A 16,704-nucleotide genomic window follows, 5' to 3' on the forward strand; every position below is an offset into this window, starting at 1 on the left:
CTGCCATGGATCAACTCTCAGGACGCAGTCCCACCCATTTGAAATTTGAATTTTGAATACCCCACATAGCGCCCTCCGTGAATACCCCCCATAGACCTTCCTGCAGTTTGCTTCTTCATTTTTGAGGTAGCCTGTAATTACCAGCTCAAAATAGGCATGAAATGAATGGATGTCTTTTCAAGGCACAGACACTTGAACGAGGTCACGACTCGGCGTGTTCGTGAATGCAATAGTAAGACATTGGTATAACTCATAACCCCACTCCGCGTGTTTCTATGATGTTTTTGTTCCTGCTGGTTTGCCTTGTGATATTCTAGACAATAAATCACTTATTTCTGTTTTAATTTTTTCATTTTCATGTAGCTATTGGATATGGTTATTCCCAAGCCATTACTCACCTTTTAAGGAAGGGTTATATAAGCGGAATGACACTGATAATAGTTTCAAATGAACTTATTTTCCAATGTAGAAACCACCACTATAACGATCGGGTAGTACATTTTATCTTGTTCGTATTCATGCGTCTTTCGGGTTTGGAATCGGTGGAATCAATATTTGAGGAAAAATGCAGCCAATGCAGCCATCCCCTCACCGATTTCGGGGTAGTAGAGTGGCGCCAATTCTAATGCAATTGCCGAGAGACGAGAGATCCGCCATAAACGAGCGTTCTACGAGGGTTCTGGCAGCAGCTACGATGTGGCTTTCCTCCAATTCCATGCTTAGATGGTATGCAAGGAATGGTAAATTAAATAGCGCATGCAAACTATTTGATGAAATGCTTCAACGGAGTGTGGTTTCTTGAAATGCCATGATTACAGGGTATGCTAAGAATGGCAAACTGGAGGCTGTGCGTTTACTGTTTGACAAAATGCTTCAACGAGATGTCATGTGATGGAATGGAATGATCACAAGATATACGCAGAATGGGAGAATAGAGGAAGCACGTGAGATGTTAGAAAGATTGCCTCAATGAAATGTGGTTTCATGGACGACAATGCTTACAGGGTATGTTCAACGCGGAAGATTAGACAATGCACATGAGCTGTTTGATAAAATGCTGCAGAGGAATGTGGTATCGTGGACTGCGATGATGACATGATATGTTGAGGCTGAGAGGATTGAAGAAGCGTGGCAATTGTTTGATGAAATGTCTGTTCGAGATATTGTTACATGGACCTCGATGATTGCGGGGTACGCCCAACATTGAAGAATGGAAGATGCACGCCAACTTTTGATATGATGCCCGAACGAAATGTCATCTCTTGGATTGCCTTGGTTTTTGGATATGCTCAAAATGGACACATTGAAGATGCTCGAGAAATGTTTGATCAAATGCCTAAACGAAATGATATATCCTGGACATCTATGATTATAGGGTATGCTCAGAACGGGAGAACCGAGGAGGCACGTCGGATGTTTGACATGATGCCTTGGCAATCTCCGATTGCCTGTAATGCAATGATTACAAGTTATGCCCAAAATGGGCTAGTGGATGATGCACACCAATTGTTTGAGCGGTTATCTAAGAGGAATGTTGTTTCACGGTCTGCTATGCTCACAGGATTTGCTCAGAGTGGAAGAATGGAAGAGGCGCTGCAACTGTTTAAGAAGATGCCTGAGCAAACTACAGAGTCCTGTACTGCACAATTGAAGGGTACATCCAACATGGATTTACTAACGATGCGATTAAACTATTTTCACAAATGCAGATGGCAGGCGTCAAGCCAAACCAATCCACTTTAATTAGCGTTCTAACATCTTGTGCAAGCCTAGTAGCTCTGGAGCATGGCAAGCAGGTTGATGATCACATTTTTAAAATATATTTTAATTAGATGTCCACATGGGAAGCATTCTTATTACTATTTATGTCAAATTTGGGAGTACAGGCAATGCACAACCCGTGTTCAACAAAGCGTCTAAAAGAGATCTAGTGTTGTGAAATGCAATGATTTCTGGCTTTGCCCAACATGGGCATGGTAAGGAAGCTCTGCAACTATTTCAGCAAATCCAGTAGGCAAGTATGAAGCCTGACAAAGTCACTTTTGTTGGTGTCCTGTCTGCATGCAGGCACATGGGCCATGTGCCTTATGAATGAGGGCTGGCGCTTCTCTGATATTATGAGGCACGATTATCATATCTCACCGACAGCTGAGCATTGTGCATCCATGGTTGATCTTCTCGGCGCTTTGGGAGTTTGGAAAAGGCAGAGGATTTTGAACCTGATGCGGTTGTTTGGCGAGCCTTGCTTGGTGCATGTAGAATCTACCTAAATTTGGAGATAGCAGAAATGCGCAACAGAACATCTTTTTGAGTTGGAACCACAAAATGCAAGAACCTACATGCTGATGTCAAATCTTTATGCAGTGACTGGACGGTGGGATGATGTAGTAAAGATGAGACAAATGATGAAAAAACGGGGAATTCAAAAAGTTCCAGGTTGTAGTTGGATTCAGGTAAATAAAAAAGTACACGCATTCCGCGGGGGAGACAAATCGCATTGTCAAACAAAGCAAATCTATGGCATGCTCGAGAGTTTGGCTAGCATATGGAGGAGGCTGTATTGCATGATGTTAACGAGGAGGAAAAGAAACACATGGTCTTCTATCACAATGAGAAACTGGAAATTGCATTTGGTATTATCAATGTACCCTTTGGCACACCAATACGGGTTATCAAGAATCTTCACATGTGTGGTGATTTCCACACCGCCACCAAGTGCATGTCCAAGATTGTTAGGCGCGAAATTATTGTGAGGGATGCCAATAGGTTCCATCATTTTAAAGATGGAGATTGTTCTTGGGGCGATTATTGGTGACACTAAATCAAACTTGTGCCATGAACTGTTGGTGACCTAGTTTATTTCTGTCCGTTATAAAGTTACTGTTGAGTTTGAGGAGCTGTATGTAGAGGGTTAACCGAGCTCCCCCTAGAGGGGAACTTGTATGGCACATCATGATTGGTTTAAACTTTAAATTAATATTCTGAGATCATTGAGGTAGCGTTATGATAAAGTTATAGGTCACCATTAATATAGCATGTTTTGCCGACAAAAGAGGTGACATAATTACGTATACACGTCATTGCATGTACTTGTCTGTGCATTACAAAATATTTTACATTGTTCATGTTGATGCCATATTTAAAGATATCTGAGGGGCCATAAATGAAGTGTCGTTGGCAGAAAGCTGAGAGCTTTTCCAAGGCACCGGTTCATTTAACTCTTAGTGTCCGAGCACGTTAAATTCTATGGTGGCCCAGTGCGGGTTGGTATTGAATTAATTTGTCACATGCATGCATATTTTGATTGTGTCAAGAGGGACTTTTTACAGCTCATTGTGAGGAAGATGTACAATTCTTTTTTGTGTTCAATATAGAGTTGACACATGGCATTTAAAAAATTAATAACAAAAAAATTATTTCAATGTTGATATCCATCTTAAGTATATTATTTTTGTATCAACTATATATATATATATATATATATATATCTCCAAAGAAACCGTTGTGGAAAACCCTAATAGTACTTCCCCATGATCCATCGATGGTAAATGGGGTAATCTATTGGTCCTAACTATGGAGCCTAACCGTGAAGGTTTAAAGACAATTGAACTTGTGACTTATCCAAATTTGTGGGAGAGAGAAGAGGTCTCACTTACTAGTTTATCTAAACCTCTAAGGCTTTATATCTATCTCTCTCTCTCTCTCTCTCTCTCTCTATATATATATATATATATATATATAGGAATTGACAAGTGGGCAGGGTTCGTTCTCACGTGACACAGGGTCGATTTTGATATAGGAATTGGCAAGTGGGCAGGGTTCGTTCTCACGTGACACATGGTCGATTTTGATTGCTACCACTATAACCTCTAGGTGGCTACATATGCCCCTTCCGTGGACATGGATTAATCGGGGGATTTAAACCTCAGATCTCATAGTTTACATTTTACTTCATAACATGGTGTTCGCCAATTGAACTTCATCCTGGGGGCTATATATATATAGAGCAATTGAAGGTAAAAAGGTTTCTTATTGTGTCAAAGCACATTTTCTACTGTCCAATATGAGGGAGATGTGTAGTTATCTAGTGTTCAACATGGAGTTGACACACAATATTTAAAAAAATATTAATAACAAAAAAACATTTCAATGTTAACTAGAAGTAAAATATTACAATGTCCAGCTTAAATAAAATGTTAAATAAAATGTTTAGTATGAGAGAGATGTGTAATTCCTTTTGTTCTCAACATGGATTTGACATGTGATGTGCTTGCAGGCGTGCACATATATATTAAGAACCAACATAGATCCTCTTAACTATGGATGAAAAAGGATTAAGTCTCTTAAAGTGAAAACTTTTTTAAATTGAAAAAACTTGAAGAAAGATGGTGCGTTGGAGGCTTTGATCCTTCTCATTGCATGATAGGTCTGGAGCAGGATGGATTTTTTTTCTACTGCCATTCCCCTTCATTATTTTTACAAAAGTGGTGCATGCAACAATATGATGGATATCTGCACAACCTTTCCCCTTTGTTAATTCCAGCCTTGGTTCATTAGATCTCCATATGGTAGCCGGGGCTATCCACTTCCTTGGCACATACACAATCTCTGAAATCCTCCTCCTCTATACAATTAATGGAAACTGATGCTTCGATGTTATGAAATGCTTGCACTGGATATGAACTAATATAATTCTTATTTGGTTTTGTCATGTGCTTATTTGCCATGAAAGATGATTTCTTCATATTTGAACGCACTGTGGAGAATCCGCCATGTTTAAGGTGTTAATACGGGCTTTCAAAATTTGCAAATAGGATTTTATTGCATGTTTAAGTTTTTTTAACTTAGCCTGTCACTCAAATGGCTTGACATTCAGAGGAACAACTTACCCTTTTTGATATATGGCAGATGTACCCCAACCGCATAAGCTACAACTTTAAGTCAGACGTCGTGAGCTGTCTGTTGCATTGCAACCTCAAACAAAGTGGAGCCAGATTTTCACCCCTAAAATCTTAGAAAATACAAGCATAATGTAGATGGAAATGGAGAGGTTGAAGAAGAATTTATGTCACATGCCTATTGTCAATTCAAATCCACTTGAAAATCACTTCTGAGTCCTGACCTATCTTCTATCGGATAGTACATTGAAACCCACTTGTTCAGCCTAGAGCATCTGTTCACAGAATTAGTTTGGATGACTTAGCCAGTTCTGTTATATGTGATCTGGTTGGCTTTTTATAAATATATGTTGTCTTAAATTAATGGCAATGTAGGATTGTGTGCATCGATTCAGATAGAATTGTAAGCGTTGGAAGCTTCTATTCTAATCTCTGGAGTTGGCAGAAAGGTGTATTTTTGCCTTTATCCTTGGCTTTGAGAATTTGGGAACGGCTTAAATAAATTTTAAATAAGAGTGTAATAATGGTTTCAGATTTGAAATATTTTCATTTTAACCATTGAAAAATTTGATCTAATTAAATTTCCCATCATTCGCTCGTGCCTTAATGGTTTGGTCCTTTATCAATGTTTGCTATTTTATTTCGTGGTACTTAATCTCTCTACTATAATGTTATTTCGAAGTATTAGAAGAAAATGGAGTAACCAAATCATTAATGTCAGGGTCCAAATTGTTTTGCATATACATGCTCTGTTTTTTGTTTATGGTCATGGATGATATTGCTATTGATCTGGTTTCTTTGTATTAAGCCCGAGAAGGATTTGAGCTGGATGTGGAGATGGGTTCCTCTTGTCACGACGTTTATATAGCAGCGTATCGTTGTACCAAGAACTTGATTCTTATGGGTAGAATATGATTCCTGCATAATTATTAATTACTATGGCACAAATATCACATATTGTGGAACTTGCATTACTCAAGTGTGAATCATACATGCTTACTGCTTTGCAAATCCACTCCATCTCTAATGTTGTACTTTATTTGGAGAATTATCGACCTAGCAATGATTTACGTCAATTATGTAAGCCTTTGTATGCATATTTAAAGTCTGAACGTATCATGTATACTTTTATTCGAGTTTAAAAATCAGACTGTGAATATATGTTCATAGTCTAATTAGGCCCAAGAGATTTAGTAGCCTTGATTCTAGAATCTAAACTGAGAACCTATATATGGCGATTATATTCTATGCCAGTATATATACAAAGGTTTGTACATTTTCAGCAATTAGGATCAACCAATCCAATCAGAGTCAGCATTGTGTGGTTGCAACATTTGAATGCCATTCCAAGTGACCTCTTGAAAAATTCTGTGACCGAGCAAATGCCTTGAATATGATAGAAACTTTCTGAAACTCCTGCCATAACTTTCGTTAATAATGAATTTAATCAAGGGCTTGAAGTGTAGTGAGAGATACTAATTTGGAATAAACATCAAATAGTTGATATTTTCAATGTCTGAACAGCAGAAGTTTGGAGTTGACTGAAAGTTGGTCTTTCGCAGACATGCTGGACATCTTCATGAGAATTGTAATTGTGAAGCTAGAGTCGTAATAATTGAAAACTGATTTCAACTCTTTCCCAAGCTAAGTTTTGGAAAGTCAAAGGTAGAGATTTAGAAGTACAACTATACCATTTTTCATATTATTTCTGAAACTGCTACCATAACTTCAGTTAAAAATGAAGTTGATCAGGAACTTGGAAGTGCAGTGGGCATTATAAAGCTACTAATTTGGAATAAACATCAAATAGTGGATATTTTTAATGTCTGAACGTTAGAAGTTAGGAGTTGACTGAAAGCTAGTCTTTCCTAGACATGTTGATTGAAAGCTAGTCTTTCCTAGACATGTTAGACATTTTCATGAGAATTGTAATTGTGAATCTAGAGTGGTAGTCATTGAATACTGATTTCAATCCTTTGCCAAGTTAAGTTTTGGAAAGTCAAAAATAGACATGCAGAAGTACAATTATACCATTTTTCATATTATGCATTTATCTGCTTTGATTTTGGTTGTATTTGCAGAAGTTGAGTCCCTTTTTTTCTTGCATGTTGACAAGTCCAATGACGGGAAATCCAGAGCAAGACAGCAGACTTGAGTAGTAGCCAGAAATTTACATATGTTGTATGTTAATAAAAATAGAGTACAAAAAAATCCCAGGGAGGTAGCTCAATTGGTGATCGAAGTAATGTGAATCCTGTGAAAACTGGGAGATCCAATGTTCAAATCCCCAGTTATGACACAGTTTACAGAGAGGAAGACATGCCATAGACCCCATAAATTTACATGTCAGGTGAGCTGTTGAGTTCTTCTGGGATTTAAAAAAAAAAAATTAGAATACAAAAAAGTAAGCTGTGTATGCAGTTGATGCATGAAATGTCATCTGGATTTTCTCAAAATGAATCTAAAGGTTAGCTAAAATCTAAAAGCGTAAAGCTAACTAGACTTTCGTATCATTACCTCATTTAGAGGAAACTATTTTCAGTTTCTGCTGATCTAGGAATGCTATCCACCCAGCTGCAGAAATGACTTTGCAGACTAGATGGTACATGGAGCATCCAACTGCCATGGTTTCGCTGCATGACCATCAACATAAGCATCTTAGGAGCATCTTGCTGCCATGGTCCTGCTGGATTACCATCACATAGGCATTTATGGAGCATCCTGCTGTGGATCACCTCTCACGGCGCAGTCCTGCCCATTTGAAATTTGAATTTTGAAGTCCCCACATAGCGCCCTCCGTGAATACCCCATACACCTTCCTTCCTGTAGTTCGTTTCTTCATTTTTCTGCGAGCCTGTAACTACCAGCTCAAAACAGTCATGAAATGAATGGATGTCTTTTCAAGGCACAAGCACTTGAACAAGGTCACCACTCCGTGTGTTAGTGAATGCAATAGTTAGACATTGATATAAGTCATAACCCCACTCCGCATGTTTCTATGATGTTTTTGTTCCTGCTGGTTTGCCTTGTGATATTCCAGACAGTAAATCACTTATTTCTGTTTTAATTTTTTTCATTTTCCTGTAGCTATTGACTCTGGTTATTCCCAAGCCATTACTCGCCTGTTAAGGAAGGGTTATATCCAGTGTATATAATATTGCCGATATTCGGAAATATCGCAATATTTTCGGGGAGACGAGATATCGCCGAGAAAATATCGTGATATTTTGTCTTCCTGAAAATATCGCGATATTTCCGAAATATCGGCAATATCTCAGGGAAATATCGCGCGATGAGCTAAAATATCGCCAGGAGACAGAGAAAATTGCCGCTGCGGCTATAAAAGTGAAATTTTTTTTTTTTTTTTAAATCATTTTCATTTCTGATTGCTGGAGAAGGAAGGGGAGAGCTATGTGCTCGCTGCCAAGGAGGGTTTGAGTGTTGAATAGCTATTATCGCCACCAACAATGAAGATTTTGTTGATCTAAGCTTCAAGAACAGTGAGAAAATTTCATTTCTTCCATTAACAGGTATGTTCAAATAAACCCCTATGTTAATGAATTTTTTGATAGTTTTAGGATTATTCTTGCTTGCCTATTTGCCTCAATCTTTTTTTTTTTTTTTGCTATGATTTTCATGCCCATGAGCAAATGCAAGGGTTTTCTCCATATTTGGAGAGCAAACTTCATTTTTTTTAACTTTCAAATACACCCTCTTATTGTCATATATGGTTTTTCATTGAATTCACATTGCAAATAATGTAGCAAAAAAATTATTTTGTAAAATGATGTGGTTATTACTTATTAATTCCAATTTTTTTTTTTGGTGCCCTAGGTTTGAGTTAGTTCACTACAAAATTCAAATATGCCAAAAGGCTTGGACCCATTTTGGGAGTATGGGACCCTGATGGTGGGACAAATCGAGCATATTTACATGCAAATTGTGTGGGACTAGGATGACAGGAGGGGTTACACGACTGAAATACCATCTGGCTAGACTCACTGGACATGATGTTGGGATTTGTACAGTTTCTAGTTCAGAGCTTATACAAAAAGCTCTTGAGGCAATTGATGAAAAAGACAGAAAGAAGGAAGAGACAAAAAGAAACAAGGTTGAACGTGCAGGTAGATCTTTCGGGATATCTTCTCTTGATTTTGATGTTGAGGGTAGTGGGAGGGGTTCCACCGCTGACACATCATTACCTGCTACTACTAGTGCAAGGTCATCATTTTTTATTCCACGAACAGGGAATGATGGATCACAACTTGGCATAAAATCGCTTGTTAAAAAAAAGGAGAAGCAAGAAGCAAATAGAGTCATGGGGAGGTGTATTTTCTGGAGCAACTTACCTCTCAGCATCACCAAAACGAATCCATTTTGGCAGCGAATGTGTGATGCTATTGCTGTTGTTGAGTTGCGGGGACCAATTCTTCAAGCAGAAAAGCAAGACATCAACTCTAGATTGGCGGAGTTGAAAAAAACATAGGAAGTTACTGGATGCACAATGATGTCTGATGGTTGGACAGATAGGAAGGGTAGGACCCTTCTAAATTTCTTGGTACATTGTCCTAAAGGTACCATGTTTATTAAATCGGTGCATGCATAAGAACATATCAAAGATGCAACAATGATATGTGAGTTGTTAGATGGGTTCATTCGGGAGATTGGTGTGCAGAATGTGGTGCAAGTCATAACAGACAATGCAGCTAATTATGTGTCTGTTGGCAAGATGCTTATGGAGAGGCATTGCACATTGTTCTGGACTCCGTGTGCAGCACATTGTCTCGATTTGTTGCTTGAGGATATGGGGAAACTCTCCTTCATCAAAGAGGCGGTTGATATGGCTAGGAGTGTCCCCAAGTTTATTTATAACCATACTTTTGTTCTTAGCCTCATGAGGAAGTTCACTAGAAACAAGGAGTTGTGGCGTCCTGTGATCACACGTTTTGCCACAAACTTTATTACTCTTTAGTCTTTGCTTCGATGTCAGTTCGAGTTGAAGCAAATGTTTGTGTCTGATGAATGGCGTAATTGTAGATACAACAGGAAACAGAACAGGAAAGGCATTGCAAAAATGGTGTACTTTGAGACGTTTTGGCGTGGAGTAGAAGAAGCATGCTCAGTTAGTGAACCTATAGTAAAGGTTCTTAGATTGGTAGATGGGGAGAAGCCTGCAATGGCTTATTTGTATGAGGCCATGGATAGGGCCAAGGAGACCATTCATTCTTATTATGCAAACGAGGGTTCTGCTGGCCTTGATAGGCATATGATGTTATGGGATATGATTGATAGTCGGTGGACAGGGATGCTTCATCGACCCATTCATGCAACAACACTCTTCCTCAACCCCGCATTTTCATACAAATGCAGATTTGATTTTGATGGCGAGGTGATGGAAGGGCTCCATTCCTATATTCATAGGATGGTACTTGATCCTGAACTTCGTAGCAAAATCAATCACGAGATACAATATTATCAGGATTGTGTTGGCCTATTTGGATTTGATGATGCTATTAGGGAAAGGACCCTCTTCATGCCACGTAAGTGACAAGTCATCACTCATTAGAAATTGGAATTTTCAATTTAGAATTTCCTTACTTATAATTCTATTTTTTTTTTTTTAATTCAATTATGTAACTTTTATTTGAAAGTTTAATTATGTTTTAAGTTTTTGAATTTTTTATTTCTGTATTCTGTTGTAGATATTTGGTGGCGAAGTTATGGTGTAAGGGCACCAAATTTTCATAAATTGGCCATAAGAATCTTGAGTCAAACATGTAGCTCTTCAGGGCGTGAGTGTAATTGGAGTGTATTTGAGAAAATACACGCAAAAAAGCGCAACAGGTATAAATTTGAGCTCCAACTTTCAGTTGAGAAATTATGCTTATTGTAATTTTTAATTTTTAATTTATGACCTTCAAGTGTCAAGAGTCAAGAGTCAAGACTCATTAGTTTTTTGGACACTCTTATAGGGTGGAGTTCGCACGCCTCAATGATTTAGTGTATGTGCATTACAACATCCGACTTCGAGTGAGGCAAATAGAAGCACCAATGGATCCAGATGCCATTTCCTTGGACAATATTAATGTATTTTCTCAGTGGAGGGTGGAGTTTGAGGAGCCCATCTTGGAGGAGTCATGTTCATGGCTAGAGCCAGATGATCCATTAGAACAGGGGCAGCAAGAGGAGAAGGACTCGGAGGAGGAGTAGGAGGAGGACACTGTGGGAGCATTAGCATCAACACCATCTGCTATAGATATAGGAGAGCACAACTCCATACCTAGCACTCATTATTTGACATTAGGTGTAGAGGCAGGGTCAGGGCTTTTTACTACTAGGGGCAGGCCTGGAAAACAACCCATCATGTTTTCCCGTAAAAGGGGGAGAGGGCAGTGATTTCAGATAGATAGCTGCTAGTTTTATTTGTTATGCTACATATAACTCATGATGATGAGATACTTTTATATATGTGATGTTATTTTGTATTGGTTCTCCACATTTGAGTCCTTGAATGGAAAATTATCAGGGATCAGTAGGTTTTGGTATCGCCTTGGATGTATCATTTCTATTTGACATCATATATATCAGTGCTTTCTTCATATTTATGTGCCAATGTGTTTATTTCATGTTGTTATTGCTTTATATGTTTAAAACTCTGAAAAAAAATGAATATATTATGCATTTTTTATGCGTGCCGATATTTTGCCAATATTTTCGCCGATAAGATATTTTCTGGACCCTCGCCGATATTTTGCCGATACCGATATTCTCAACACTAGTTATATCAATGTTTGAACAAATGTTGGAAGACTGGATGGCTGTAGAGGCTCAAGTTCAAACTTAGATTTGCAAATAATCCCTCTAATTTGCATATTCATGTTTCAATGTTTATCTGCATGTCAATTTGTTAGCCACAAATAGTGAATTTAGAGTACAAAGCTTTTGTGTTAAATTTGGATGTAAGCAAGCAGTCAGAAGGTTAAAGTGAAGATATATGTTTTTAACAAGTACTCTCTTGTGGGAAATTAAATAAAACAATGATGATGATGGGTGGCCCTGTGACAAAAGTAAGTGAATCAATAAAATAATTCCTATTGGTTTTCAATTAATTAACTTCTAATTTCTTTTTATTTTTGTTAATATTTTTCCAGTTTAGATCAATATATTTAAAGTGTCGAAAATTGGTAGACACTGTGTCCTTCACAGGTCAAGGATGGGATTAGCAGATATAACCCAACCTACCTTGCCTATGTCTAATCCACCATTCAACTATCTATGGAAATACCTTGGTGGATGATTTAATTAATTAAATTAATTTTTGTTTTTTTGGTAAACATAAACACTTTATATTTCTTTTTGGAAGAAAAATTGTACAAAGGTAATTGGGAAAAACTACCATATAATCTGAGAACCAACACAGATCCATTTCAGACCCATTACAGACTCTTTGCCACGCCATTTTTACATCATAAGTTAAGCAGAAGGTGTCATCTCACACACTGACTGGGAATACAACAAAATATCAGTGAAGCACCACCGTTATTAAACCCGTGGGTAAGAACGGGTCAGAAGGGAAGATGGTGACCCTCATTAAACCCACGTTCTTTACCCTTGGCAGGTTTTGTACAAGACCCGTTTACCCTCATTAGACCCGAGGGTAGCCTATAAGACTCCCATCAGACCCCTATATGACCTTTCAAGCAGCGAAACCCCCAAATTGTCCAAAAATTCGTTTTTTTTTTTTTTTTTTTTGAAAATGAGGTGCAGGAAAAGGGAAATTGGAGGGAAAAAAGCTTTATAAGCACCTCTCTCCTTCTATTTCTCATTCACTTGTCATTTGAGTGTTTGGCTAATTTGTGTGAGTGTTGAAACTTGAGAGTGAAGCTAAAGGAGCATGAAAGCGCTATTGGAGGAGGCTAAAGGAAACTTCATCGGATCAGAGTAAGCCTCAGGTAGGATTCATGAATGTAGTTAGAATGTTTTCCATATATATATATATATATATATATATATATATATATATATATGTTTGCAAATATTTTTTTGATTGGGAATACTTGTGGGTGAGAAACTCAGCCACACCACAACCCTGTGTGGTTGAGTTTCTCAGCTACAACCAAAAAGATTTGCAAATTAAAAAGAAAATTCAAAACCAAAGAAAAAAAACAAATAAATTTTTTTTTTTTTTCTTCTAGATTTTGTTACCATGCCACCAAAGGGTTTCAGACAATCTCGTGATTCGGCATGGGCAAATGGTCAACGAATCATTCCCGGTAATGACCACAATATCAAGTGATATTATTGCAATGCCACAATGTATGCAGGCATAAACAGGTTTAAATACCACCTAGCCAGAATTCCTGGGCATGGTGTAGGATGTTGTCAAAGTTTCCCTGATGAAGTCACTACTGAAATGGTAGCTGCATTGGAAGCCATTAAAAAAGCAATTTTTAAGAGGACAAGAAGGAAGGATGAGATTGTTGGGATAGGTAGATTTTCATCTCAGAGTGAAACACAGTTTTAAAGTCCAGGTATTGGTAACTCCTCTTCAACTGCTATGGAAAACAAGAGTATAAACTCTTCTTTCTTTTAAAATCATGATAATCCTCTAAAATTACTGATTCTAAATTACTGACTCACCCGTTATCGTTAAAAAAACACAATTATTAATAATACAATAAAAGTAATTTTTTTTAAATATATTTTATTGGTATATTGCATGTTGTGGGATTGGTTTCTATCATCATTATTGCACTCCTTTATTTTAGTCTCCCTCCCTTGATGGGAAGAAGAGTTTAAAGGAAAATTTTGACTTTTTCTTTGTATCGCCTGATAAATAAATTAAATATACGTTGAATGTAGTTGTTAAGTAATTTAGAAAATTTTCAGTAAAAAATCATACAAAATAGATTCAGAATTCAGCATCCGAACTCGTGTAGTGGTGCCAAACCAGAAAATTACAGCCGAAACCAGAAAATTACAGCTGAAACCAGAAAATTACAGCCGAAACCAACTAATATTTGGGAAAACATTGAACGTCATGCCAACGCTACGGATGCAAATTTAGGAGACTATTGGAATAACCCTTTTGAGTCTTCGTAGTCAAAGTTTAAGCGAATCCATACTGAAAAATCAAGTGAATGACGCTAATAATAGTTTCAGATGAACTTATTTTCCAATGTACCAACCAGCACTATAACGATCAGGCGGTACATTTTACCTTGTTCGTATTCATGCGTCTTTCGGGTTTGGAAGCCGTGGAATCAATATTCGACGAAAAATACAGCCATCCCCTCACCGGTTTCGGGATATCAGAGTGGCGCCAAGTCTAATGCAATTGCGGAGAGACGAGAGTATCGCCATAAAGAAGCGTGCTACCAGGGTTCTATTGGCATCAGCTACGATGTGGTTTCCTCCAATGCCATGCTTACATGGTATGTGAGGAAAAACAACGCACGCAAACTATTTGATGAAATGCCTCAACGGAGCGTGGTTTCTTGGAATGCCATGATTTCAGGGTATGCTAAGAATGGTAAAGTGGACGATGCGCGTCTACTGTTTGACAAAATGCTTCAACGAGATGTCGTGTCATGGAACAGAATGATCACAGGATATACTCAGAATGGGAGAATAGAGGAAGCACGCGAGCTGTTTGACAAAATGCCGCAACGAAACGTGGTTTCATGGACGGCGATGATTACAGGGTATGTTCAACGCGGAAGATTAGACAATGCACGCGAGCTGTTTGATAAAATGGTTCAGAGGAATGTGGTATCGTGGACTGCGATGATGACGGGATATGTTGAGGTTGGGAGGATTGAAGAGGCGAGGCAGTTGTTCGACGAAATGCCTGTTCGAGATGTTGTTACATGGACATCGATGATTGCGGGTTACGCCCAACATGGGAGAATGGAAGATGCGCGCCACCTTTTTGATAGGATGCCCGAACGAAATGTCGTCTCATGGACTGCCTTGGTTTCTGGATATGCTCAAAATGGTCACATTGAAGATGCTCGAGAAATGTTTGATCAAATGCCTGAACGAAATGATATATCCTGGACTGCTATGATTACAGGGTATGCTCAGAATGGGAGAATAGAGGAGGCACGTCGGATGTTTGACATGATGCCTCGGCAGTCTCTGATTGCCTGTAATGCAATGATTACAGGTTATGCCCAAAATGGGCTAGTGGATGATGCACACCAATTGTTTGAGCGGTTATCTGAGAGGAATGTTGTTTCATGGACTGCTATGCTCACAGGATTTGCTCAGAGTGGAAGAATGGAAGAGGTATTGCAACTGTTTGAGAAGATGCCTGAGCAAACTACAGAGTCCTGTACTGCCATAATTAAAGGGTATGCCCAGCATGGATTTAATAATGATTCGATTAAATTATTTTCACAAATGCAGATGGCAGGCGTCAAGCCAAACCAGTCCACTTTAATTAGCGTTCTAACAGTTTGTGCAAGCCTAGTAGCTCTGGAACATGGCAAGCAGGTTCATGATCACATTCTTAAAATGGGATTTGAATTAGATGTCCACGTGGGAAGCATTCTTATTACTATGTATGTCAAATGTGGGAGTATAGGGAATGCACAACATGTGTTCAACAGAGCGTCTAAAAGAGATCTAGTGTTGTGGAATGCAATGATTTCTGGCTTTGCCCAACATGGGCATGGCAAGGAAGCTCTGAAACTCTTTCAGCAAATGCAGCAGGCAGGTATGAAGCCTGACAAAGTCACTTTTGTTGGTGTCCTGTCTGCATGCAGGCATGCGGGCCTTGTGATTGAGGGTTGGCGCTTCTTTGACATTATGAGGCACGATTATCATATCTCACCGACAGCTGAGCATTGTGCATCCATGGTTGACCTTCTCAGGCGCTTTGGGAGTTTGGAAGAGGCAGAGGACTTTATCAACAACATGCATTTTGAACCTGATGCGGTTGCTTGGGGAGCCTTGCTTGGTGCATGTAGAATCCACCTAAATTTGGAGATAGCAGAACGGGCAGCTGAACATCTTTTTGAGTTGGAACCACAAAATGCAGGAACCTACGTGCTGATGTCAAATCTTTATGCAGTGACTGGACGATGGGATAATGTAGCAAAGTTGAGACAAAAGATGAAAAACCGGGGAATTCAGAAAGTTCCAGGTTCTAGTTGGATTCAGGTAAATAACAAAGTACATGCATTCCTCGGAGGAGACAGATCGCATTCTCAAACAGAGCAGATCTATGGCATGCTCGAGAGTTTGGCTGGCCAGATGGAGGAGGCAGGGTATGTGCCAGATACCAACTCTGTACTGCATGATGTTAACGAGGAGGAAAAGAAACACATGGTCTTCTATCACAGTGAGAAACTGGCTATTGCATTTGGAATTATCAGTGTACCCATTGGCACACCAATACGGGTTATCAAGAATCTTCGCATGTGTGGTGATTGCCACACCGCCACCAAGTTCATCTCCAAGATTGTTAGGCACGAAATTGTTGTGAGGGATGCCAATAGGTTCCATCATTTTAAAGATGGAGATTGTTCTTGTGGCGATTATTGGTGACACTAAATCAAACTTGTGCCATAAGTGGTGGCGACTTAGATTATTTATGTCTGTTGTAAACTTACCGTCGAGTTTGTGGACCTGTATGTAGAGGGCTAACCGAGCTTCGCCTGGAGGGGAACTTGTATGGCACATGAACTTGTATGGCACATCATGATTGGTTTAAACTTTAAATTAATATTCTAAGATCATTGAGGTGGCATTACGATAAAGTTATAAGTCACCATTAATATAGCATGTTTTGCCGGCAAAT

General features: G+C 38.7%; 1 protein-coding gene across 1 annotated transcript; it reads left to right on the forward strand.

Moving 5' to 3' along the window:
* The first annotated feature begins 1,170 nt into the window (after positions 1–1,170).
* LOC149170093 (uncharacterized) lies at positions 1,171–16,478 on the forward strand. The gene is made up of 3 exons (XM_089425443.1): positions 1,171–1,654; positions 2,365–2,453; positions 14,154–16,478. The coding sequence occupies exons 1-3, from the start codon at positions 1,171–1,173 to the stop codon at positions 16,449–16,451; spliced, it is 2,871 nt and encodes a 956-aa protein (XP_089281569.1). The 3' UTR covers positions 16,452–16,478.
* The last annotated feature ends 226 nt before the right edge of the window (positions 16,479–16,704 follow it).

This window comes from Pinus tabuliformis, chromosome 4_2, assembly GCF_031772625.1.
Source record: "Pinus tabuliformis cultivar Carrire ecotype Pingquan chromosome 4_2, CPIR1, whole genome shotgun sequence".
NCBI classification, from domain to species: domain Eukaryota; kingdom Viridiplantae; phylum Streptophyta; class Pinopsida; order Pinales; family Pinaceae; genus Pinus; species Pinus tabuliformis.